Source organism: Callospermophilus lateralis, chromosome X (assembly GCF_048772815.1).
Source record: "Callospermophilus lateralis isolate mCalLat2 chromosome X, mCalLat2.hap1, whole genome shotgun sequence".
NCBI lineage: Eukaryota > Metazoa > Chordata > Mammalia > Rodentia > Sciuridae > Callospermophilus > Callospermophilus lateralis.
In genome coordinates, this window is record NC_135325.1 from 58,186,472 (window position 1) to 58,214,039 (window position 27,568).

The 27,568-nt window shown below is 35.5% G+C and overlaps 1 protein-coding gene across 4 annotated transcripts in view; it reads left to right on the top strand.

Annotated features, from left to right (window-relative positions):
- The window catches only part of LOC143638453 (vascular endothelial growth factor receptor kdr-like), a 253,851-nt gene that overhangs the window by 129,322 nt on the left and 96,961 nt on the right, over positions 1-27,568 (top strand). For all 4 annotated transcript variants that reach the window (XM_077106334.1, XM_077106336.1, XM_077106335.1 and 1 more), the window contains 4 exons: positions 5,591-5,884; positions 6,385-6,531; positions 6,730-6,855; positions 8,804-8,910. In XM_077106334.1, coding sequence (XP_076962449.1) covers positions 5,591-5,884; positions 6,385-6,531; positions 6,730-6,855; positions 8,804-8,910 — 674 coding nt within the window. The remainder of the gene's footprint in view (positions 1-5,590; positions 5,885-6,384; positions 6,532-6,729; positions 6,856-8,803; positions 8,911-27,568) is intronic.

A 27,568-nucleotide genomic window follows, 5' to 3' on the forward strand; every position in this document is an offset into this window, starting at 1 on the left:
TTCCACATATGAGGGAAAATATATGACCTTTCACACTCTGATTATTGTTTACTGCAGTCTGGCTGGGCACAAAATAACCGAGCCACCACACAGCCTTGTAGGTTCAAAACAGGAACTCCTTTATTCTCGGCACTCCTGCTCCAAAGTAGCATGAGAATCAGAGGCAGCAAGAGCTGCCCCATTGCCCTAAAGGTCAAATATACAATACAATCAATCCAGCATCACAGCAATTATATATAGCTTAACTCAAATCATCATCTCAATGATGATTTCAAACATTCCCCTTTCAAACATTCCCTCTGGCAAATGCCAGGCGTCATTCTGACCTGCCTGGCTCTCAAGATGTTTTCCTTCTTTCTCTGTAGTTTCCACATATGAGGGAAAATATGTGACATTTCACACTCTGATTATTGTTTACTTCACTTAACCTGATGATGTTTAGTTTCATCCACTTCACTACAAATGATAAAATTTCATTCTTCTGAATGGCTGAGTAAAATTCCATTCTCTCTCTCTCTCTCTCTCTCTCTCTCTCTCTCTCTCTTTGTGTGTGTGTGTGTGTGTGTGTGTGTGTGTGTCTGTGTGTGTGTAATATTTTCTTTATGAGTAATCTACTGACTGACACCTGGGATGTTCCTTTACTACAATATTTTGACTTTTATTCTAAGGAGTTATGGTATAATTGGGTCATATTTTATTCCTAAGCCTTCAAGTAATCTCCACACTGATTTCTATACTGGTTATACTAGTGTATAATCCTATTGTTCCCCCAACATTCTTGCCATATTTTTTATTATTAATGTTAGTTATGGTTGCCATTCTAAATGGAGTAGGATAAAAATCTCAGTACAATTTTGATTTACATTTCTTTGATGGCTAAATTTTTTGAATATTTTCTTGCTGTGGTTCTACACCATTTGTATTTTTTATTTAGAAGAGTCTGCTCAGTTAATTTACATATGTATTGATTGGGTTGTTTGATTTTTTTTATGTTAAAGAAGCTGTCTTCTCTTCAATGTTTGTTTTGGCCCTTTTGTGAAGAAGCAGAGGATTGTGGGTCTGTAGGTTTCTTCTATTCTGTTCCATTAGTCTATGTGTCTGTTTTTATGCAGATACTTTGCAACTTTCATTACTATGATTTTGTAGTATATTTTGAAATCAAGTATTAAGATGCCTTGAGCATTTCTCTTTTTGTTTAGGTATTTTGTGTCTTATGTTCTTCCATATGGATTTTAGAACTTTTTTTAGTTCCATGAATAATTTCATTATTGGTTTTGATGGGGATTATACTGTTTCTATTGATTGCTTTGGATAATATGGCTGTTTTAATGATGTTAATTTTTTCTGTAAGTGAATGTGGAAGGTCTTTTCATGTTCTATTTCCTCTTCAGTTTCATTCTTAAGTATTCTGTAACTTTCATCGTAGAGATTTTTCAACTCCTCGGTTAGATTGATTCCTATTTATTTGGTTCTTTTTGAGGCCATTATGAATTGAATTATTTTTCTTATTTCTTTATCAGTAAATTTGTTATTGGGGTTTAGAAATGCTATTGTTTTTTATGTTGATTTTGTATTCTACTGCTTTTCTGAATTTGTTTATTAGATCTAGAAGTCTTCTGGGAGAACCATTAGAGTCTTCTAATTATAGAATCATGTCATCTTCAATCAGTTATAGTTTGACTTCTTCCTTTACTATTTTGTATATCCTTTATTTCTTGCTCTTGAATATTTGCCCTAACTAAAATTTCTAGTAATATTTTGAATAGCAGTTGTGAAAGTGAAAATCCTTGTCTTGTTCTGGTAAGTTCCTCCTATCTACAGTTTCTTCATGGTAATTTTTTTGATGTTTATTTTTTTAAAATTTTTTTATTATTAGTTGTTCAAAACATTACATAGCTCTTGACATATCATATTTCATACATTTGATTCAAGCAGATTATGAACTCCCCTTTTTGCCCCGTATACATATTGCAGATTCACATCAGTTACATATCTACTTTTTACATACTGCCATACTAGTGTCTGTTGTATTCTGCTGCCCTTCCTATCCTCTACTATCCCCCCTCCCCTCCCCTCCCCTCCCCTCCCCTCCCCTCCCCTCCCATCTTATCTCTCTATCCCATCTTCTGTAATTCATTTATCTCTCTTGTTTTTTCCCCTTTCCCCTCACTTCCTCTTATATGTAATTTTGTATAACAATGAGGGTCTCCTTCCTTTACCATGCAATTTCCCTTCTCTCTCTCTTTCCCTCCCCCCTCTCGTCCCTATTTAGGGACAAGATCATTATGGTGATCTTCTTCTTATGCTCTTCCCCCCTATTCTGTTCTTAGTGCTCTCCTTATATCAAAGATGACATTTGGCATTTGTATTTTAGGGATTGGCTAGCTTCACTTAGCATAATCTGCTCTAGTGCCATCCATTTCCCTGCAAATTCCATGATTTTGTCATTTTTTAGTGCAGAGTAATACTCCATTGTGTACAAATGCCACATTTTTTTATCCATTCATCTATTGAAGGGCATCTAGGTTGGTTCCACAGTCTAGCTATTATGAATTGTGCTTCTATGAACATCGTTGTAGCAGTATCCCTATAGTACGCTCTTTTAAGGTCTTTAGGGAATAGTCCAAGAAGGGGAATAGCTGGGTCAAATGGTGGTTCCATTTCCAGATTTCCTAGGAATCTCTATACTGCTTTCCAAATTGGCCACACCAATTTGCAGCCCCACCAGCAATGTACAAGTGTACCCTTTTCCCCACATCCTTGCCAGCACTTGTTGTTGTTTGACTTCCTAATGGCTGCCAATCTTACTGGAGTGAGATGGTATCTTAGGGTGGTTTTGATTTGCATTTCTCTGACTGCTAGAGATGGTGAGCATTTTTTCATGTACTTGTTGATTGATTGTATGTCCTCCTCTGAGAAGTGTCTGTTCAGGTCCTTGGCTTCATGGTAATTTTTAATCATAAATTGGTATTGAATTTTGTTGGAGTTTTTTTTTTGCATCTATTGCAATAATCACATGATTTCTACCCTTGATTCTATTTATGACGCATATTGATTTAAATCCAAATGATTATATTGCATGATATTTTTAATGTTTTGATAAATTTGACTTGTTAACATATTATTGAGGATTTTGAATCAATACTCATCAATTATACTTTTGGTCTATATGTTTCTTTTCTTGAAATTCCATTACCTAGTTTTGGTATCAGAATGGTACAGGTTTCACTGAATAATTTTGAACTTATTTCCTCTCATTTAATTTTTCATTGAATAATTTGAGGAACATTGATATTAGTTATTCTTTAAAGATCTGGTAAAACTCAACTATGAATCCATATGGATCCTGGACTTTGTTTGGAAACTTTTTATTAGTACTTCAATTTCATTGCTCATTATGAGTCTGTTTAGTTTTGTAAAATCTGTTAGTCCAATTTTTGTAGGTTTACATCTTAAGCACTTTTTAATTTCTTTAAATTTTCCAATTGTTTTGAATATAAATTTTAAAAATGCTCCCTAGTAGTCCTCTGGATTTCAGTTGTGTCTGTTATAATGCCACCATTTTAATCTCTAATTTATTAAAGTGTGTCCTCTTTCTCATTTGGTTACTTTGCCTAAGGGTTTATCATCTTGTTTATTTTAATTGAATATTTTAAACAAGACCTGAAAAGCTCAGGAACAAAATCAAAGCTAAAAAATAAGGAGAACATAGGAAACTAAACCCCTCTTCACATCAAAGGAAACTATCATCAGAATGAAGGACAGAATGGAAGGAACTATTTAAAAACTATACATCTGACCATGAGTTAATATTCATAATATATAAGGAACTTAAAAAGCTCAATAGAAAAAAAGTGGTCTGATATAATAATAGGTATTAGACCTAGACATTTCTAAAAAGCATACTTGAAAATATACAAGAGGTACATGAAAATAGTTCAGCATTACAAATTAGAGAAATGCAAATCAAAATCATAATGAGATATCACCTTACTCCAGTAAGAATGGATGTTATTAAAAACACAGAAGATCGCAAGTTTTGGTAAGGATATAGAGAAAAAGGTAAATTTGCACACTGTTGTAGGGAATATAAATTAGTACACCCACTATGTGAAATAGTGTAGAAGTTCCTCATAAAATTAGAACTGGCATGTGGAGGTGGCCTTGTCAGTTGGACACTTACGTCCTCTGGTGATAGAAAGGTGTTAGTAGCAGTCTCCTGTAGAGGTGGTGCTGTTGGTTGGACACTTAAGCCCTCTGGTGATAGAAAGGTGTTAGTAGCAGTCTCCTTTTGTAACTTTCCCCCTGATGGCTTTTTCTGCTCTAAACTTTCTTTCTCTGTCTGATTAGCTCGAAAGACCTTCTCTTTTACTTGAATCTTTTCCTCTGTCTGACTAGTTCGAGAGACCTTCTCTTTTACTTGAATGTTTTCCTCTGTCTGACTAGCTCAAGAGACCTCTAGCCACTTGTCAAAAGAAACTAACTTTATTTTTAGAACCACACACGCCAAACAAAACAGTTCCTCAGGAAAAAACCCTCAGAGCCCAACTGCCACCACCGGCTTCCCACAAGCCACACTCCCCAACCACCAGCCTCCACATCTCCCACAATCCTCTTCCTCTTGAGGCCGATTGGCTGGGTTGCATGGGCGGAGCCAAAAAGTCCCCGAATGAGCAGCTCCGTGGCCTGAAAGGGCAGGGAAACAGCCCAATGAGCTTCACCGCAGAGGAGCCAATCAGCTAGATGTTGCTGGGGCCGCTGTGAGCCAATCATCAGCTGGCAGGCATGTGGTCCAGAAATCCCACTCCTGTGTAGATAGATGATAGATAGATAGATACATAGATATATGATAGACAGATCCATCTGTTGATTGGTCTACAAAAGAAATGAAATCAGCATTTCAAAGTTATCTGCACTCCCATATTTATTGCAACAGTATTCATACTTGCTGAAATATTGAGTCAACTTAATTATCCACTGACTGATGAATGAATGAATAATATGTGGCAGTCTATTCAATGGACTATGGTTTAACTATAGAATAAAATCCTGTCATTTTTGAAAACATGGATGAAAATGGAGATTGATATGTTATCCAAAATAAGCCAGGCACACAAAGACAATTACTTTAAAATTTCACTCAGATGTGGAACCTAAATAAATAGATCTCATAAATTGAAAGCGGGATGGTGTTTACTGAAGATGAGAATGGAAAAATGGGGTTAGGTTAATCAATTGGGTACTGTTACAGTTAGATTAATGTAAGAATTTCTGGTGATTATAGATAATTTTGATATACAGTATACTTGAAAAAGCTAGAAGAAAATATTTTGCACATTTTCAACTTGAAGAATGATAGGTGTTTGAGTAGATATGTTTAACCATTTTATATGTATATGCACAATTTTCATGTTTTTAAGCATGGGTTTAAAAACTGAAACTCAGAAAGTGATGCTGAAAACTTAAATTGGTTGGGTCTTTGCTACTAGGCATTTATCAAGGAAGTATGTTTTATCTCTGCAATTTGGCAGAGAAGAGAAAATGGTGCTATTTATCAGCTTCACTTGCCTGCTTATATTCACCTATACAGATGTGACTGATTTCATGGAGGCAGAACCTCTAGTCTCAATGATTGAAGGCTATGATGCTCGGCTCCAATGCAAGGCAGCTAAATACATCTACAATCAACTTGCTTGGTTCAGCCCCTTAGGGGAGAAGATTCCTGTTATAGACACTGAAAGCTTCAAAAGCAACTACTCCATCTCATTGACACTGGTGATCAAGAATGTGACTCAGCAGGATAAAGGGCAGTACAAATGCAAGGCTTGGGCACAGAAGAACATCACCAACATGATGCAGCGCAACACTCAGCTCTTTATTAGAGGTAGAATTGGAGGAACTTTCTATACCCTCTTAGAAATTGAGCCAATTGTTGGGTGGGTTCTGAAGCAGTATAAGGCTTAGGATTTTATATTCCTTAGAGACTGATTCAATCAGCCTTTTCCTTCCTGAGTTCTTTTGGAGGCATTCTAAGGAAAAGATTTCATGAATTTTAGAGTCTGTGGTAAACTAGTTATGAAAAAATCTAATGATGGAATTTTTTAGTCCTGATGCCAACACTCTTAGAAAGCCATTTCTCTTCCCTCAAGTGGCTCAAGATGGCCCTCTTAAGTGTGAGGATAAGGAATAATTTGAAGGACACAAATGCAGATCACCACACACTTTACCCAAAATTTCTTTCTATCTCTACTTCCTTTTTCTGAGTATGACAATACTTCACCATCTAGATGTCTAGTTAAATATGTGGGATGGGATAAATATCCAATAAAATATTTATGGTACCCTGCCTCAGAATCTTGGCTTCCTTTACCTTGATTTCTACAGAAAGGGTTGCCCCATTCATTATTGAGAATCTCACCAATATTGAAGTCAACCACAGTGGCAAGATTTTGCTGGATTGCAAAGTGGGTGGAATACCGTGCCCTCAAATCCACTGGTTGAAAAATGGAATTCCTATTCTCCCTGCTTCAGGTGAGTCTGAAATCTTGTTTGTTGGTTTCCAAGCCTGTAGACCCATCAAGAGGGCCTTAGTTGGTGCAGTTCCATTGGGCTGTCATGAGTTGGAAATGAGACCCTTGTTGACCTAATGAGATGTGACCTTCAGATATTCTGTATATGGGTTTAAACACAAATAACTCACATAATAATAAAGGGACATTGTTAATGCAGGAATCTTCTTTGAGAATAACACACTAATTATTGAAAGAGCCAAAAAAGAAGATGAGGGCCTGTATCTGTGCAAAGCAACCAATGAGTTGGGAGAAGTCCACACAACAGCTCTTATCACCGTGGAGGGTAAGTTAAAAATTCTTGTGTACGTTGATAATCAGTAGTAGAGTTTGGTTGCAATTTATTTAATTTAAAATTTTTTTTTTGAGAGAGAGAGAGAGAGAGAGAGAATTTTTAATATTTAGTTTTCAGCGGACACAACATCTTTGTTTGTATGTGGTGCTGAGGATCAAACCCAGGCTACACGCATGCCAGGCGAGTGCGCTACCACTTGAGCCACATCCCCAGCCCCTGGTTGCAATTTTAAAAAGGCATTTGATTGTAGAAGCACAGTGTAGTAGGACAGTGAATATAGGTATACTCTAAAATATTTTCTTTAATATGCCTGCTTTCATTGGGAGGGTATGTGAATAATATGGCATGGAAAATCTGAATCCAGAATACCATGCTTGTTATGAAATTTTTGATAAGTCATTTACCTTTTATTGATTTCAGTTTTGTAATTTCTGAACTGAGAATAATACCAGCTGCCTTACCTTTCTCTCAAAGGTGATGCACATGAAGGTGAAGATATGGCAATGCTTTATATAATATAATTTACCAAATAATAATTCCCTTTGTTTCGTTGAAAAATATTGGTTAATATTTAGAAATATAAACATAAAATGTTAGATTTTGAGCACATTTCATTTGTAAATAGGAGGTTCAAATATTAAGATACTTGCCAAAGGCTATGACAAGTCTTTTGACTTCAATCTCCTATGCTACTACAATTAGTATTAAACTGTCGGGGGCAAAATTATGTTTTCAAAGAAATATTATTGGTTTTAGTTGAGCATGTTAGCATCCCCAAAGCCACTACTTTCTCATTCAGCTATGTTCTACCAAGGCATAGCAGGGAAAACATATAAGCTGGTTTAATAAAATTCCTCCATCCCCCAATGCACTGAGATAGTATACAGAGTGCACTACAGGAAAAAGGAACCTAATAATATTGCAGATAGTTGAAATATGCTATTTGTTAGATACCGTGTTAATCAATTCTCATGATCTCATTTAGCATGCTTGATAGATCTATGTGGTATTTATTATTGCCATTTTTATTTTTCAACAAATTTTTAAAATTTTTTTTTAGTTGTAGATGGTCACAATACCTTTATTTTTTTTTTTTGTTCATTTGTTTTTATGTGGTGCTGAGGTTGGAACCCAGTGCCTCATACATGCCAGGAAAGTGCTCTACCACTGAACCACAACCCCAGCCCTTAACAAACTTTTTATGGAAATCTGGATCTTCTACGTGCTAGGCCAAGTACTATACCAGTGAGCTACACCCTCAGACCTTTCATTATTCTCATTTTAAATGGGGAAAATGAGTCATAGAAAGACTAGTAACATGTCCAAATTGTGCAACCAGTAAGAGGTAGAGCCAGGATTTAATTCAGGCAATCAGGCTATATCCCACAATTATCATTGTATTAGAAAATCTGCTAATAAGATAGAGAGTAACTACACATATCTCATGTTGGCATTCATACATAGATGTCAAAAATATATAAGCACATATTCTTTTTTTTTAAAGAGAGAGAGGTAGAGAGAGAGAATTTTAATATTTATTTTTTAGTTATTGGCAGGCACAACATCTTTGTTTGTATGTGGTGCTGAGGATCAAACCCGGACCGCACGCATGCCAGGCGAGCGCGCTACCGCTTGAGCCACATCCCCAGCCCAGCACATATTCTTATAAATAAGTCTTTGACTAATTTCTTGAGACAATCTGTACAATTACCAAGGATTTGTTTCTCTAAATCTCATAAGGTAAACCTTACAGGCTATAAAAATTTAAAACATACACACACACACACACACACACACACACTCAAAATATGGGATCTACTGACATTAGTCCTTTGGAAATCAAACATGCTCTGTAAAAGGCAGTACATTTCTCCTGTTTTATCTCTGAATCTCTGGTGAACTATTTTTTCTTTAGTAAGTTCTGTCTTCAACTCTACAGGCTCTGATGAAAAATCCAATATTGAAATCATCATTCTTGTTTGTACTGGCCTGACAGCTACCCTTTTCTGGCTTCTTCTGACCCTGATCATTCGCAAACTCAGAAAGGTAAGGAAAAGAATATATTTGGAGGCCTTGGCCTTGCGGCTTGCTCAGGTGCAATTTAGTCTTTAAGGATATAGCTCTCTCTATATATATGCATATCATCTCAAATCAGTCTCTTAAGAGATAGTAATACTAATCCAGGCAACAGAGGATATGAGCAAAGCTGTGTGCATGCACACATGTGAGTGTGTGTGTGTGTTTGTGTGTGTGTGTGTGTGTATGTGTTTTACACTTAAATTATTGTTTTACTCAGCATTTTTTGGTGTTGTGACTAAAGGACCCAGCTAATACAACTATATAGGAAGAAAGGTTTATTTGAGGGTTCAAGGTTTCAGAGGTCCTAGTCCATAGAAGGCTGGATCCATTCCATGGAGCTTGAGATTAGGCTGAACATCATGGTGGAAGAGTGTGATCATATTGTGATCAGTCAGGGGAGAGAGAGAGAGAGAGAGAGAGAGAGAGAGAGAGAGACAGAGACAGAGAGACAGAGAGAGACAGAAACAGACAGACAAAGGTATTCCATGTATTACTACAGTATGGTGACTTCTATTCTTTCTTTTTTAAAAATAATTTTTTTAGTTGTCAATGGACTTTATTTATTTATATGCAGTGCTGAGAATTAAACTCAGTGCCTCACACATGCTTGGCAAGTGCTCTATCAGTGAATCACAACCTCAGCCCCTGACTTTTATTCTTTTGAATAAATACAGAGTGACATAAGAATGTCACATGACAGTTCCATTCCTACTTTATTGAAGATCATCCATACTAATTTCAATAATGGTTGAACCAATTTAAAACAGCATGTAAGTGTTCCTTTCTCCCCCACACCCTTGCCATCATTTATTATTATTTGTGTTCTTCATGATTACAATTCTAACCGGAGATAAATCTCAGTGTATTTTTCATTTGCATTTCCCTGTTTGGAAAAAAATTTGAACATTTTTTTTTCATATAATTAGCCATTTCTAATTCTTCTTTTCAGAAATGTTTTCTTAGTTCATTTTACATTTATTAATTGGGTTGTTTATATTTGTGTTAAGATTTTTGAGTTTTTATATATTCCAAAAGTTTTGTCTCTTATATAGACTCCCTCTTCATGCTTTTGTTTCCTTTGCTATCTGGAAGCTTTGTAATTCTATGACATGCCATTTATTAATTCTTAGTTTTATTTTCTAAGCTTTTACTTTTTTATTAAGGAAGTTATTGCCTGTGCTGATTTGTTGGAGTGTTGACCCTATGTTTTCTTCTGGCAGTTACAAAGTTTCTGGCTTAATTCCTAGGTATTTGTTTCACTTTGACCTGCCTATTGTACAGAGTAAGAGATAGGGATATAGTTTAATTCCTTTTTATATGGATATGCTGTTTTCCTAGCAACACCTGCTTAAAAGGCCATTTTTTTCTACAACATATGTTTTAACCTTTGCCAAGGATAAAATGACTATATCTCTGTGAGTTTGTCTCTGTGTCTTCTATTCCATTGGTCCATTTGTCTGTTTTTTTCTGGCAATGCCACACTGTTTTTGTTACATAGCTCTCTATATAATTTAAAAGAGAGTATGTGATGACTTCATCATTGCTCATTTTGCTCAGAATTATTTTGGATATTCTGTGTCTTTTATCCTTCCTTATGAATTTCAGGACTATCTTTTAATTCTGTTAAAAATGTAATTTGTGTTTTGATGGGGTTTGTATTGAATCTGTGTATCTTATGATAATAATAATTCTGCCTAACCTAGAACATGTTAGGTCTTTCTATTCTCTAGTGTCTTCTACTTCTTTTTTCAGTGTTTTATAATTTTCCTTGTAGAGGTCTTTGACTTTCTTAGAGAGGTTTATTTCTATATATTTCATTACTTTGAGGCTATTGTGAATGGTATTATTTTCTGATTTAATTTTCATCAGATATATTATCATATCTAGAAAAACTACTGATTTTGTATCTTACACTGGTGAATATCATCTCTAGAAGTCTTTGTGTGTGTGTGTGTGTGTGTGTGTGTGTCTGTCTGTCTGTCTGTCTTCATAGTATAGGATAATATTTGCAAACAGGGATAATTTAACCTTTTTTAGGAACTCGGGGTTGAACTCAGGGGTGTTTAACTACTGAGAAACATCCCCAGTCATTTTTATTTTTGAGACAGGATCTCATTAAGCTGCTTAGAGCCTCACTAAGTTGCAGAGGCTGGCTTTGAACTTAAGATCCTCCTGTCTCAGCCTCTTGAGTTGCTTGGATATGGGTGTGTACCACTGTGCCCGACTTGAAGGACTACATTGAATAGGAGTGGTGAGAGTAGATATCCTTGCCTTGCACCTGATTTCAGAGGAAATGTTTTCAGGTTTTGCTCATTCAGTATGATGTTGGCTTTGGTTTTGTCACATATAACCTTTATGATATTGAATTAAGTTTTTTTATTGCTAGTTTTCTTATATTTAACATGAGTGAGTGCTGTTATTTGTTGAAGACTTTATTTGAAATTGTTGAGATTATCATGTGATTTTTGTCTTTCATTCTGTTTATGCTATAAATTACAATTACTGATTTATATATATGGAAACTTCATTGCATTCCTGGAATGAAATCAGCTTGTTCATAATGTACAACCTTGCTAATTTATATTTGAATACAAATTGCTAATAATTTATTAAGAATTTCTGCATATATGTTCGTCAGGGATATTGGTCTGTAGTTTTCCTTGAAGTGTCTTTATCTGGTTTTGGTGTCAATGTAATACTGACATATTAGAATGAGTGTGGGTTTGTCTCCTCTTTCTATTTCCTGGAATACCTTGACAAGTATTGACATTAAACCTTCAAAGATCAGGTAAATTTCAGCTGAGAATCCCTCTGGTTCTGGGATTTTCTTTCTTTCTTTTTTTTTTGGTGGGGGGGGAGGTTTTATTACAGCTTCCATTTCATTTCTTGTTACTGTTCTACTTATGTTTTCTATAGTTTGATTCAATTGTGGTAGGTATGTCTGTAGTGATATCTCCTTTTTCATCTCTAATTTCATTAATTTGGGGCTTCTATCTCTTTTGGCCATTTTGACTAAAGTTTTATCAATCTTTTTGATATTATCAGGAACCTATTCTTTGTTTCAGTGATCCTTTGTATTTTTTTTCTATTTTATTAAGTTTGATCCTAATCTGATTCATTTATTTATCTATACCACTTTTGCAACTATTTTGTTCATGTTTTTCTCAAACATTGAGATGCATTATTAAGTTATTTAACTGGGATGTTTCTAAATTTTTTTAAATATATATATTCACAGCTAGTAAATATTCTTTTTAATACTGACTTTCTCTTATCTAAGAGTGTCTGGTAGGTTATATCTCTTTGTATCTCTTTTCTTATTTATTCTAGGACTTTTAAAAATATTTCTTAGCTGCCAATGGAATTTTTTTTTACTTTATTTATATGTGGTGCTGAGGATCAGACACAGGGCCTCATACATACCAGGCAAGTGCTCTACCACTAAGCCACAACGCCAGCCCTATTCTAGGATTATTAAAATTTCTCCATTCATTTCAAGTTTTGTTCCTTCATCACTTGTAGTATACTGTTCAATCTCCATGTGTTGTGAATTTTCTATCATTTTTCTCCTGATTGATTTCTAATTTCATAATATTATGAATGGGTGATAAGATGCAAAGGAGTAAATACATTTTATTTGCTAAGAATTGCTTCATGACCCAAAATATGCTCATGGAGAAGGTTCCAGGAGCAATTGCTAAGAAAGGTAATCCAATTGTTGTTAAATGAAATTTTCTATAAATGTCTATCCTGGTCTTAGAAACTGAACACATCTTGCTTATCATTTTCCTAATTAAGTGCTTTACCTTGTATTCAAAATATGTATTCTTACATTTATGCAGAGGGAAAGTAAGCCATGATTCTCTAAAATATACAACCTGTGTATGAAACTAAATATGTATGCAGTCATGGTGCCAAAACAGTCCCAGAATTTGCTGTCAATCACCCATTAGTCAAACCACCCCCCTCATCACAATCTGATAGCATCTAACAGTCCCTGGGGCAGTTGCTCCAGAGAAAGAGTTAAAGCTGTTATTTCTGTTTACATTAGGGTGAAAGCAGTATGCAGATTTCTTAGAAAAGTGGAATGGGTGGGGCATGGTGTGCATGCCTGTAATCCCAGTGGCTTGGGAGGCTGAGGCAGGAGTTCAAAGCCAGCCTCAGAAAAAAGTGAGGTGCTAAGCAACTCAATGAGACCCTGTCTCTATTAAATAAAATACAGAGTAGGACTGGGGATGTGGCTCAGTATTTGATTTTCCCTGAGTTCAATCCCTGGTACCCCCCCCCCAAAAAAAAAAAACTTGGAATGGAATCACAATTTGACCCAGTTGTCCCACTCCTTTGCTGATACCTGGAAGACATAAAATCAGAAAATTACACTAGGTGCACTTCAAAAGATGAATGGATAAAGAAAATCATACACACACACACACACACACACACACACACACACACACTCACACACACACATACACACAATGAAAGAAAAATGAAATTACGGCATTTTCTGGTAAGTGGATAGAACTGGAGAATATCATGCTAAATGAATTAAGCCAATCCCCTCAAACCAAAGGCCAAATATTCTCTAATATGTGGATGCTAACTCATAACAAGGAAGTGTAGGGAGGGGATGCAGAGAAGTTTATTGGATTAGATACAGGGGAATGAAGGAAAGGGAGGAGGGATGGGAATAGGAAAGACAGTACAATGAATGGAACATAACTTTTGTTGAATGATTTGTTTCTGCTGGGAAGGCAGAAATAAATCTGATTTGCTTACCTCTAAATGTCACCTGACATTTCTGTCTTGAGACTTTAAAAATTTTGCCCTTGTTTGGTATGTGATTTTAATTATAATGTGATATGGATAATTTATTTTTTGTCTATTTGGGAGTTTTGAATGCAGCCTGTGTTTGGATTTCCATCTCATTGTAAATGGTTTAAATTTTTTTCTGTTATTATTTCCCTGAAAGTTTATCCATCCCTTATCTTAAATCTTGGGTCCATTTTTCAATTCATTTCATTTTCTTATATATTTTTATTCATTTCTTACATAAATGACAGTAGTGGAATGCATAACATTCATAATTATCCATTCACAGCACAATTTTGAAAACTCTGTATATAAAGTATGTTCTCGCCAAATTATGCCATTATACATGAGCTCTCTTATTTTTTTGCATTATAATTCTTAATACACCTTTATACCACAATTTTTCTGTTTGTATATAAGGTATGTTGACACCGAATTCACATCTTCATACATGTATTTTGTATAATGATGACCATCTCCTGCCACCATCCTAGCTATTTCCCTTCTCCCTCCCTTTTCCTCCCACTCCTATTACCTATCTAGAGGTAATCTTCCTCCCATGCTCTCCCTTTTTACCCCACTTTGAGTCACCCCCACCCCCCTTATATCAGAGAAGACATTCAGCATTTGTTTTTTGGGATTGGCTAACTTCACTTAGCATAATCTTCTCTAATGCCATCCATTTCCCTGCAAATGCCATGAGCTTATTCTTTTTAAATTATTAACATGTAAGCTTTCATTGGTACATTATAATTATATATAATATTGGAATTCAGTATGCCATGTGTTTATATGCACATATTATTTATTTATTCTCATCCCCCATTACCTTCCCTATCTCTCTGTTCATTCATCCCCTGGGACCATTGATCTAATTTACTGGTCTCCCTTCTATTATTATTGTTGATGGTTGAAGTTATTATTTAAATTCATGCATTGTATTTTGATATAAAAACAAGATTCATCATGGTATTTACATACTTAGACATACAATATTTTGGTAGGCTACATTCTTCAGTACAGAGTATGCCCTCTTCCTCTCTCCTACTGAATTCCCTTTCTATACTCTATTGGTTTCCCTACTATTGTCATAAGTTTCCTATTTAAAAAATTCCTATTTTTCCTTTCTACCTTTCATATATTTGAGAAAATATTTAACCCTTGGCTTTGAGTCAGGTTTATTTCACTTAGCATGATGTTTTCCAATTAAATCCATTTACCAGAAATTGACATGATTCATTCTTCTTTATGGCTGCATAAATCTTCATTGTGTATATATATATTTTCTTTATCCACTCATATGTTGAGGGACACCTAAGACTACCTCCATAACTTGGCTATTTAAAGTGCTTTTCTTCTTCATGTATTTTCTATCTTAGTTTATTCTTTAGACCCTCTTTTATTTCATTGAAAATATTAACCATCAACTTTTAAATTTTTTTCTGGGATCTAATCCAAATGAATACCTGTGAATTTAGTTATTGAGGGGTCATAAATTATTGGAGGCATATTCTTGATCTATTTGCTCATATGGTCACACAGGCTTGAGGTTTGCCTAACTTTTGAGATATTTTCCACTTGTTTTTCATGTTGGGGTTCTTTACTGGGTCCTTGTCTTTTAATGAATCTCAAGGTAGGTGCATATGTTACCTTCAACTTATCCAGTCAATGTAATCAAACTGTTAATTTCAACTCAGTATAACTTTGAAAAAATGAGTAACAGTGGTAATTTGGTAGCAAATAATATATCAACATAAACTATAACAATTATTTAAAATAATCTCCATAACTGTATTGAACAAACAGACACACAGATGAGAAGTAACTTATAATAGGCTGAGAGGATAATAATTTATGATAGTACACTAAGCTGAATTGGAAAAAGTGATTTAAAATTAATTAAGCCCTTTGATTTTAAGTGAAGATGTTAGTATGAAGAAACAGGAATTACAAAAATTAATGCAGGATTGAAAGAGAAGATTGAAAAAGTTTCCCGGATCTCATTGAAGTTTTTTTCTAGATGATGGCTCTGACTTGGGATCCTAATTTCATATGTCTTTTGCATTTTCTTTTTTCTTTTTCTAAAGGTCAAACTTAAAAAATCTTATCCCTTCCACAGATCTCCACTCTACTACTCTTTCTTCAATGTCCTAATATAAGAATGAGCTTGGATACAGTTAGAGGTCAGAAGTACAAGTGTGTGTTCTAGTCTCAAATTGGTCATTCTCATCTCAGTAAGTCTTCAGATTGATGATATTTATCCAGATGGGAGGAGAGTCTGCTCAAGGTTATCATCTCTTGGATTACTTCCTGAGTTGAATTTCAGGTGGAACTAACCACTCTTGTCCTTCTTTCTTAATTTCAAATTCAGTAGATGTTTCATGTACTTTAGGTCCTGGTCAATTATAGCCAGAGTAACTATTGCCCATTGCCCATCAAGCACAGATTTATTTTCTGCTTCTAAGTTAGTGTGTGACTTCTAATCAAAGTACTTTCTCTTCTTTGATCCTCTTCTACCCCATCATTAAAATGAGATAATTGGACAGGAATAGTGTTTTCAAACCTCTTTAAAAAATATTTTTAGTTGTAGATGGACATAATACTTTATTTTATTTTTTATTTATATGTGATGCTAAGGATCGAACCCAGGGCCTCACACATGAGAGGCAAGCTCTCTACCACTGAGCCACAACCCCAGTCCCTCAAACCATTTAAAAAACAGATGTCAAATGAAAAATTCAATTTCCAATATAGTCCATTATATAAATGAATAAAAAGAATTTATTACCCCCAAATATGTGATGCATTGATATTTTTTTCCGATTCTTTATAAAAATACTGGTTGCAGGTTTCTGTTTTTTAATCAACTTTTTAAAAAAATTTGTTTTGAGTTGTTGATAGACCTTTATTTTATTTTTTTTAAAAGAGAGAGAGAGAGAGAGAGAGAGAGAGAGAGAGAGAATTTTTCTTAATATTTATTTTTTAGTTCTTGGCGGACACAACATCTTTGTTTGTATGTGGTGCTGAGGATCGAACCCGGGCCGCACGCATTCCAGGCAAGTGTGCTACCACTTGAGCCACATCCCCAGCCCATATTTTTTATTAATTTATATGTGGTGCTGAGAATCGAACCCAGTGCCTCACACATGCTAGGCAAGTGATCTGCTACTGAGCCACAACCACAGCCCTCAATCAACCTTTTCAACCCACAATTTGAAAAGCACTGCTCTAATATTTTCTTAAGGCCTCTCTAACTGATTTAAGTTTTATCAGGATTGAATTTTCTCTCTATGGAGAGAATAATCTTCACTGTAAATGATAGCAATGAAACTGGGAGATTCTGTGGAGTTCAGATAGACTCAATTCTGAATAGTTGCTGTGCTTTTTAGGACCATGAGATGAATACTAGTATTAGCAATAGCATTTGTAACTACACCAGTTGAGGCTTAATGGACCCAGCTTCAATTTTTAGTCAGCTGTTATAGTCTCTGGAGGTACTAGAGGGAAAAATGACTGATGGCAAAGTTGTTTTGGGAACTAGAGAATGGGAGAACAAGAAAATATGTTGCAACTACTACAGTAGTTTTTCAGACCAAACTAATATAAAGTTTAAAATCTTCCATTTGTCCCAAAAGTGAGAAAGTAGGAAGGATGGACTTAGTAGAACATAAATAACAGTCCCAGAGAAAAAGATAGGAAATGAAAGAATAGAGGATCAGGAGTTGTTTGGAAGTAATGTTTAAAAAAAAATTTAGTTGTTGATGGAACTTTATTTCATTTATTTATTTTTATATGTGGTGCTAAGACTCAAACCCAGTGCTTCACACATGCTAGGCAATCACTCTACCACTGAGCCACAGCCCTAGCCCTGGAAGTATTTTTTTTTTAATGGAAGAAAGCTTGAAACCCAGAAGGGAGATGTGACTTATTTAAAATCACCAACCCTTAGAAGGAAGATCCAGAATGAGAACATATATCTAATAATTTTGTTTTTGTCACCTAGAAATAAGTATGTGGGCACTAATACATAAAAATGGTTGAAAATTTGGAAGATCCTAGCATAAAAACATAAAAGCACCCATAATCTCACCATGCACACACAACCAATAGTGAAATTTTAGATTTCTATCTGCTCTGTTTTGTTCCTATGCATGTTGAAAATGGCATTGTATTTTTTATCCAGCATTAACACAGCATAATACAATCTTACTATTTTGCTAATTGCAAGCATCATTTTCATAGTTGTAGAATAGATCCAAAACCAAACAAGCATATACATCATTTCCAATTTCTGACTAATATCCTAATATCACTAACACTGATGAACATCTTTGGATATAAATATTTATTCGACATTTTATTTAAAAAGTTTTTAAAATTGGGATGAGTTAAAGAACTATAAGTCAATCCCCATACAACCAATATATACAATCTATAATTAACACTTTATGGTATTTTCTTTATAACATATCTATTCAAGTATCTTCTCCATTCATCCTTTAACTAATCTTATCTTTTGATGCATAACAAATTAAATTGCAGATATCTTTAAACACTTAATGCATATCATTAAATAGAATTTTATTTATTTTGGGTTCTCTTTAAGTAAAATTTATATACAGAAATAGTGAAGTTTGGCACATGAATACTTATGTTACCTAAATCCATATTGGGGTACTTATTAGTATCAATGTTACCACTGTTTACCGATGAAGAGACCTTGCTTCCCTAATGCTGAAATATAACTCCAGAGAAGCACGACAAGGCAAGTTTTGAGTGGAAAGTTGAAACTTTATTAAAGGACAGCAGAAAAGACTTCTCCCCATAGAAAGAAGGGGACCCAAGAGGTGGAATCCATGGAAGGGGGAGGTCTTCCCTTTTTTATAGCTAAGATTTACTTTCAGATTTCTGGCATTCCTGTCTATTATCTTGCAGTGATGGAATGTAGGTGGGAAGGCCCAAAAGGTGAGGGACAGATGGGCCAGAGGAGTAATCTGGGCAGGAAGGACTTTTGGATTAGCATCTCTTTGTTTGCTGGGAGCTGCTTCTTTAACATTTCCTTGGGATGGGCTCTGGGCCTTGGGGACATTTTCAATTCCCCTTTTCCTAGACTCCATTCTCAATATGGCCTTCATTCTTGATTTTACTGGATATTAGACCCAATTTACCTAACTACACTAACCCTATCTGTAAATCTGGCTTCATTAATACTCCCCAGATTTATTTATGTTCCCTCAAAACTGATTCCTATATACCTTCCATCCCCAGAGGGAACTATGTTTCTGAATTTATCACTAGATATTTATTCTCACTGTTATAGAATTTCATAAAGTATTATGAAATACTATGATTTTATTTTAGTATTTGTCCATGTTGCATGTATCATAATTTACCCTTATTTTTGTTCCTTTTTATTACTAAGTAGTATATATTCTTATAGATATCATAAAATTTATTTAGCTATTTTTGTAATAATGGATCCATGAACAATCTATAGTTTTAGAATATTATGAAATAAAACTTCTCTGAATATTCTATTGAAAGTATTTAGAGGTTAAATGCTTTGATTTAACATAGCTGAATAACTAGAATGGGAATGCCTATTATTTAGAGTAGGTGTATGTTTAGATTCATAAGAAATTAGTTTAGGTTTTTCCAAGTGCTTATACTTGGAAAACATAATTTATAATAAATTCACTTAGCTTTTTTTGAAGTGGTTTTGCTTGGAAAACATAATTGTATACAATGTAAGAGGTCCAGTTGACCCATATTTTAGACAACATTTTTTACTATTATGGCAGGTGTGTTACATTACCATATTAATGTTCACATCTTATATAAGAACTTTTTCATTTGTTTATTGGACATTTCTCTGTGTTCTTTTGTGAAGTGACCTCAAATATTGTGCCTATTTCAAACAAGCAAACAAAAACAATGGTATTGTAACAGTCTATTATGTATGAATTTTTTAAAACATTTTCTTTCTATAGCTTATCTGTTGATTTACTTAATGGTGTCATTTGATGAGTTAGGTGAAATCCAAATGTCAATTTTCTTTCCTTTATGTCTCATTTTGCTTTTATTTTTGCATTATATTTCTACATAATTGGTTCATTTTAACATAATCATATGTGCTTGAAATTTTATTTACTCCATTTCAGTCCCAGGTGCTTACTTTTCCTTCCTCTCCTCCCTTCCTTTCTTTCATTTCCTCTACTGGACTGCCATTCACTTAGTTATTTATTTATTTTACTTGGTGCTTTATAGATACACATAGGTGGAATTCACTGTGGTATATTTATACATATGCATAGTGAATTTTGTCAAATTAAACTCTGCATTTCCCCCCTTTCTCATCCTTCCTTCCTCTCACTCAATCTCCTTCTTTTTTGTTTATAGTTATAGATAGACATACTACCTTTATTTCATTTGTTTATTTTTATATGGTGCTGAGGATTGAACCCAGTGCCTTACATGCACTAGGCAAGTACTCCACCACTGAGTTATATCCCAAGCCCTCAATCTCCTTCTTTTACTCTACTGATCTTTGTTTTATCTTTTTAATATCCCAAACACCCCATTTCCCCTTACTTTGTCTAGCTTCTGTATATGAGAGAAAATATTCCATATTGATTTTCTTAGTATACTTTATGTCACTTAGCATGATGTTCTCCAGTTCCATCCATTTAACTGCAAACTCCATATTCATTCTTCTTATGACAAAGTAAAACTCTGTTATGTGTCTAAATATATATAATATATACGTGTCTCTCTGTATATTAGTTTTTTAAGGTATTCATCTATTGACAGGTACCTTATCTGGTTCCATATCTTGGCTATTGTAAGTTGCCTTGATATAAACATTGATATGAATATATCATTGATTTAAATCTTTAGGATAAATACTGAAGAGTATTATAGTGGTTCCTATGGTGTTTTCATTTCAGGGTTTTGGAAAAATCTATGTACTGTTTTCCAGAGTGGTTGTATAATTTGCAGCCCAACCAACAATGTATGAACATAACTTTCCCCCACATCCTTGCCAACACTTATTATTATCATTTGTATTCTTGATGATTGCCATTGTGACAAGAGTGAAGGGGAGATCTCAGTGAAGTTTTCATTTGCATTTCTTTGATTGTTAGGGTTATTGAACATGTTTTCATATATTTGGTGGCCATTTGTGTTTCTTCTTTTGACAAGTGTCTCTTTAGTTCTTTTTGCCATTTATTGATTTTTTCCTGTGTGTGTGTGTCTGTGTGTGTGTGTGTGTGTGTGTGTGTGTGTGATAAACTTCTTGAGTTCTGCATATATTCTGAGTGTTAATCCCATGCTAGGGAAGTAACTGGAAAAGATTTTCTTTCATTGTTTAGATTTCTTTTCACACTTTTATCATTTCTTTTCTATGCAGAAGTTGTTTTTCTAAAAAAAACTTCATATCATCCCACCTATTGATTCTTAGTTTTATTTTTTGAACTTTCTGGGTCATGTTTAAGAAATTTATTCCTATGGAAATATGATAAATTGTTGACCTTATGTATTCTTCTAGCAGTTGCTTTCATTCCTAAGGCTATGATTATTTTTTAAAACGTTTTCTTCTTAGCCTAATGCATTGGTACACACCTGTAATCCCAGGTTCTTAGGAGGCTGAGGCAGGAGGATTGCAAGTTTGAAGCCAGCCTTAGTAACTTAGTGAGGCCCTATCTCAGAATATAAAATAAAAAGGTATGGAGATGACACTCAGTGTTTGACTCCCCTGAGTTCAATCCCACATACCAAATAATCTTTAAAATATTTTCTTCTTCTTTCCTCCCCACCTCTCTGCCCCTCCTTCCCTCCATTTCTCCTTTTCCCTGTCCTTTTTCTTCCTTCCTTCCTTCCTACCTTCCTTCCTTCCTGTACCAGAGATTCTATCCAGGGTCACTTAACCATACAGCTGCATTCTCTTTTTATTTATTTATTTATTTATTAATTTTGAGACATGGGTCTCAGTAAGTTGCTTAGGGCATTTTTAAATTGTCGAGGTTAAACTCAAGTTTGCAATCCTTCTCCCTGGGATTACAGGCATGCAAAATCATAAGCAGGTTTTGATCCATTTTTCACAATATTAATCCAGTCTACCCCAATATCTGTTAGGTCTTTTCATCTTTTGATGTCTTTTTCAATTTCTGTTTCAGTGTTCTATAAATTTTTAGAGGTCTTTCATCTTCTTTGTGTGATTTATTTCCCAAGTATTTTATTTTATTTTATTTTTGAGGTTATTGTGAATGGGGTACTTTTCTTAATTCTTTTTTCAGCAGAATAAGTACTGTAGTAGAGGAAAGCTATTGATTTATGGAAGTTGAACTTGAGTCCTGCTACTTTACTGAATTCATTTATCGCTCTAGAAGTCTTCTGATGCAATATTGGGAGCTCATAAATATAGGGTGATATCATTAGCAAGAAAGAAATAATTGACTTCTTTTCCTATTTGTATACCTTTAATATCCTTCTCTTGCCTGATTGCAATGACTAGAGCTTTGAGGAGTATAATGAATAAAAGTGGTAAGAGTGGACATCCTAGTATTGTTCCTGATTTTAGAGGAAATGCTTGCAGTTTTTCTGTTAAGTATGATGTTATCCTTGAGTTATAACATACAGCCTTTACAATGTTGAGATAAGTTCCTTCTATCCTAATTTCTCTGGTGTTTTAAACATAAATGGGTTTTGGACTTTGTCAAATGCTTTATCTGAATCTCTTTAGATAATGATATGATTAATATCCTTAACTCTATTTATATGGTAAATTGTATTTATTGATTTGATTATGTTGAATTAACTAACTTTGCATCCCTGGGATGAAACACATTTTGTTGTGTTTTGAATGTGGTTTTGTAATGCCAGATTCGTGGGACCCCAATATACCTCCAGGAGCTGAATCTGATATAATCACACAAGAGTCTTTATTGCAAGCTCGAGCCTGGACTCACAACCATTCCTAATGCAGTAGTCCCAGGGAGTGAGCCCAGGTCCTTTGTTCAGTGAGATTTTATAGGTTTTTGGGGATACTTTATGCATCACAAGATCACACAGCAAATAATTTCACACCGCAGGAAAGTCAAACAACAACTTTTAACATTGATTAGCACATTCACTGGCGGGAACAAGTTGGGTAAGGGTGATTGGTTAGTACAAGAGGGGGATTCATTTGAACTGATTGGTTTATGCCATGAGGGGTGTACGTGCTAAACTACATGGTTTCCCAACATGTTATCAACCACCATAAACTACTGGGAGGGTCATCTGGCATCCCAGGTATTTCCCTGTCTCATGCTGATTGGTGGCTGCTAGGGGGTTGCTATGGGTCCTTAACTAGCCTAACTGAGTCAGGGACACCTGGTGCTGCAGATCCCTCCTGTTATTTGCAGACAAACAACTCAGCAGAGTGGGTATGTGCCTAGAAGCTCTCTGTGGGTTTTTCCAAGGACAATGGTCATGCCCCTATTCCTTGGACAGGCTTTGAGGTAGGAACTGTTTTCAAAATGGAGTCACATCAGTTTCTCAGTTTGTTATTATTTTATTAAGGATTTTTATATCTGTGTTCATCAAGGACATTGTTCTGTTATGCTCCAATTCGGGACCCCCAAGAGACCACCAGAGACCAAGATTGATCTAAGCAGCAAAGAAGTGTTTACTGCAAGCTAGCTTGGTCCTCTGTGAGCATACAGCAACTGGTGACACTGAGATGCCCCAAGCCCAGGGTTTGCAGCAGTTTTATACACTCTTTGGGGAAGGCAGGGACTTCACATACATCATAGCATCTCTTACCAAATCATCACACGCCACGGGAAAATCATAAAACAACTCTAAAACATGATTAGCACATTCACTGGTGGGAACAAGTTGCATAGGGGTGATTGGCTAGTACAAGAAGGGGATTAGTTTGAACTGATGGGTTTAAGCCACCAGGAGTTCGCGTGCTAAACTACATGGTTTCCCAACATGTTATCAACCACCATAAACTACTGGGAGGGTTATCTGGCATCTCAGGTATTTTCCCTGTCACATGCTGATTGGTGGCTGCTAGGGGTTGCTATGGGTCCCCACCTAGCCTGACTGAATCAGGGACACCTGGTGCAGCAGATCTCTCCTGTTATTTGTAGATAAACAATTCAGCAGGGTGGGTATGTGCCTAGGAGTGCTCTGTGGGTCTTTCCAAGGACAAGGGTCACACCCCCTTCCTTGGACAGGCTTTGCCCCGAGGTAAAGGCTGGTTTTTCATGTTCAAAGGAACCTGAAATTTGTATGTTCATGCCAATCCTTGAGATGCCTTAAAGTCATACTTACTATTGTTTCTTGGTAAAGTATTTAGCATTTCTTTAGTGGCTTTAATATTTTTAACAATCACACCTTCCTTCTGGCCAAACTGCAAATTCTTCAGATCTTTCTGGTTTGTTTCTGCTCCATATTATCACAACAAACTTGGCTAAAAGCCGCCAGCAATACCCATGCCATCCCCTGAAGTTTTGTTGCCTTGAAATTTTCTCTGTCGGGTTAAAGTGAGCCTCACATAGTCTCAGGACATGGGAAAATTTTACACAACTTCTTAGCCAGAATGTAACTAAAATGACCTCTAGTCCCGTTTCAAATAGATTCCTCCTTTTCCTCTAAAGCCTCATGAACCCAGTCTGTATTGTGCATAGTTATATCTTCATTCTGGTAATTTGTGCTTTCACTTGAGTCATCCATTAAACTCTGCTTACAACAATTCCAAACCTTTCCAGCTTTAGAAATTTTTTCCAGCTTTTACAAATTTTTCAAACTTTCTTCCACAAATTCCAAAAACCTTCTCAAACTTCTGAATCACATAGTCAAGTTAGTCACAGCAAAGACCTCATTCTACATGCACATTTATGTTTTAATCAACTGTTTTGGTACTGTACTGAAAAGATTTGATGAGAACAATTTTAGGAGGAAAAGTTTACTTGGAGATCAGAGTACCAGAGGTCTCGTCCATAGATGGCCAACTCTGTAACTCAGTGTTCAAGGTGAGAAAGGGCAACTCCATTGCTCAAGGCAGAAAGGCATAAAAGGAACAAGGCATCTCAGGATCTGTTGATCAGGATGCAGAGAAAGAAAGAGGGAGGGAGGGAGGGAGGGAGAGAGAGAGAGAGAGAGAGAGCGCGTGCGCGCGCGCGCGCGCGTGCGCGCGCGTGAGCATGCGCAGGAGAGTGCTATTTCTCTCTGGTCACTGTAAGATCAGGCGAGGTGGGCAGCCGCCAAAGGAGGCAGATTTATAAAGGTTGTACTACAGGCTTTATTTGAGATTCACTCCTGGGTGGAACTCCATCAGACTGTCAGAGTGGACAGGAGAAGGGTCTGAAGAAACTGCGCAGAAGCTTGACAGGACTGGACTTTTATGGGGCTTATGGCAGGAAGGGAAGGGCTTGTGACAGGAAAAGGTGTTTTTAGAGTCCTTTGTCCTGTTGGAGTTGGTAAGGGGAGTTGGCTGAATGCCAGGATTGGCCTTGGGTCCTGCTGATTGACAGGCATTTCTGCTGGCACCTGATTGATGTTTCTTTTCCACAGGGCTGCTTTGTTTTAAGTCACTGCCACTGACCTAACACTCACCAATAACAAAATATTTATACTCCAAGGGCACATTCCCAGAGACCCACTTCCTTCAGTCACACACTGCCTGCCTATAGTTAACACCCAGTTAATCCCTATCAGGGAATTTATGCACTGATTATGTTAAGATTCTCATAACCTGATCATTTCATCTCTCAACTTTCTTCCATTTTCTCACACATTGGGTTTGGGGGACATGTATTGTGTAAACCATAACACTTATCATAGAAACTTTTATATTTCTTCATTGATTCTGAAAATAGCTTTGGTGCATATAGCAAACTTGTCTGGCAATTGTTTGCTTTTAGAGATTGGAATATCTCATTTCGGGCCCTCCTTGCTTTTAGCCTCTGATTTGAGAAATCTCAAACATGCCTTATTGATTTTCCTCTAAATATGAGCTGTTATTTTCCTGTTATAGCTTTTAATATTATTTCTTTGTTTTCTGTTAGTCATTTTCATTACGTTTATTTCGTGGAGTGGTTCTTTTTGAACTAGTTTATATTGAATTTTTTATGACTCCTATAAGTTAATGTCTGTTTCATTTCTAAGATGAGAAAATTTTTCTCCATTTTATCATGGAGAGGTTCTTGATGTCTTAACCCTGTATCTCTGTATTTTCTTTTATTCTGATGAATCCCATGTTTTGTGTCTTGATTTTGTCCTAGAGTTTTTATATATTCTGATCATGATCTTTTATTTATGTCTTTTCTTTTTTGTATACAGAGTATTCAGGTTTATATACCTTATTTTCATGAACTGAATTTCTGTCTTTGAAGCATATAGTTCCATTTTCTGTGCAGTATGTTCTGTTGTTGATACTTTTAAGCAAATTTTTAATATGATTTATTCATTATGTCTTTCATTTCTAGGAGTTCTGCCTGGCTTGTTTAAATATCTCTATTTCATTATTAAAATGATCTTTAATCTCCTGTTTTTGCTCTTAATTTATTACTTGATCATCTTTTAGTTTATTGAACATTTTAACATCAATTTTTAATAGTTGTCTCTGGAATTTCATCCACTTCCATATCTGTGTGTTTATTTTGGGGGGATTGTAAATTTTGGGGAGAAATTTGCCTGTTTCCTTATGTTTTAAGATATCATGGACTTGAACATCAGTGGAGATAGATTTTTCTTCCTCTTTTATATGAGTATCCTTTCGTGTGAAATTATTATTATTTTTTGTTTTGTTTTAGGGACTTCTCTATGTTTTGATGTATGCGTAAATATCCAGGACTGAGACCCGAGTTCTCCCACTAGTGGTTTCTACTTGGGACCTGTTGTTGGTTAGGGATGTTTGTCTCTCCTATTCTATATATTGAATTATTGTATCCCACAGTGATTCAGCTCCTCTGGCCACACCCTAACTACTTACAGTTATCATCCAGTTAATCATTTTTGGTGGATTAGTGCACTGAATAGGATAATCTCTTATAACTCAATCATTTTACTTCTAACCTTTTATTGCATTATTTAACATCAGCATATTATAGGTTTGCAGACAGAAATTTTTATAGCAGCACATTTCACAATAGCCAAGCTATGGAACCAACCTGGTTGCCAATCAACAGATGAATAGAAAAAGGTAATAACACACACACACACACACACACACACACACACACACACAGTTTTAGTCACTTTTTCACTGCCATTACCAAAAGACCTGACAAGAACAATTAGAGAAGGAAACATTTTGGGGTTTAGAGTTTCAGAGGATTTTGTCCATAGATAACCAATTCCATTCCTTGGGGATTGAGGTGAGATAGAATATCTTGGTAGAAGACTGTGGTTGAGGAAAGCAGCATAGGTCATAGCCACCAGTAATTATGTGTGTGTGTGTGTGTGTGTGTGTGTGTGTGTGAGAGAGAGAGAGAGAGAGAGAGAGAGAGAGAGAGAGAGAGAGAGAGAACTCACCCAAAGGCATACCCACAGGGACCTACCACTTCCAGCCACAGCCTAGTTGCCTAGAATTTCTATCCAATTAATTCCTATCAGGGGATTAATATGATAATTAAGTTAAAATACTCATAACCCAATCATTTCCTCTCTAAATTTTTTGCTTTGTCTTTGTGAGCTTTTGAAGAACAACTTACATCTAAACCATAACATGCACAATGTAATATTACTCAGCCATAGAGGAGAATGAAATTATGACATTTGATGGTAAATGCATAGAAATGGAGACCATCATGCTAAG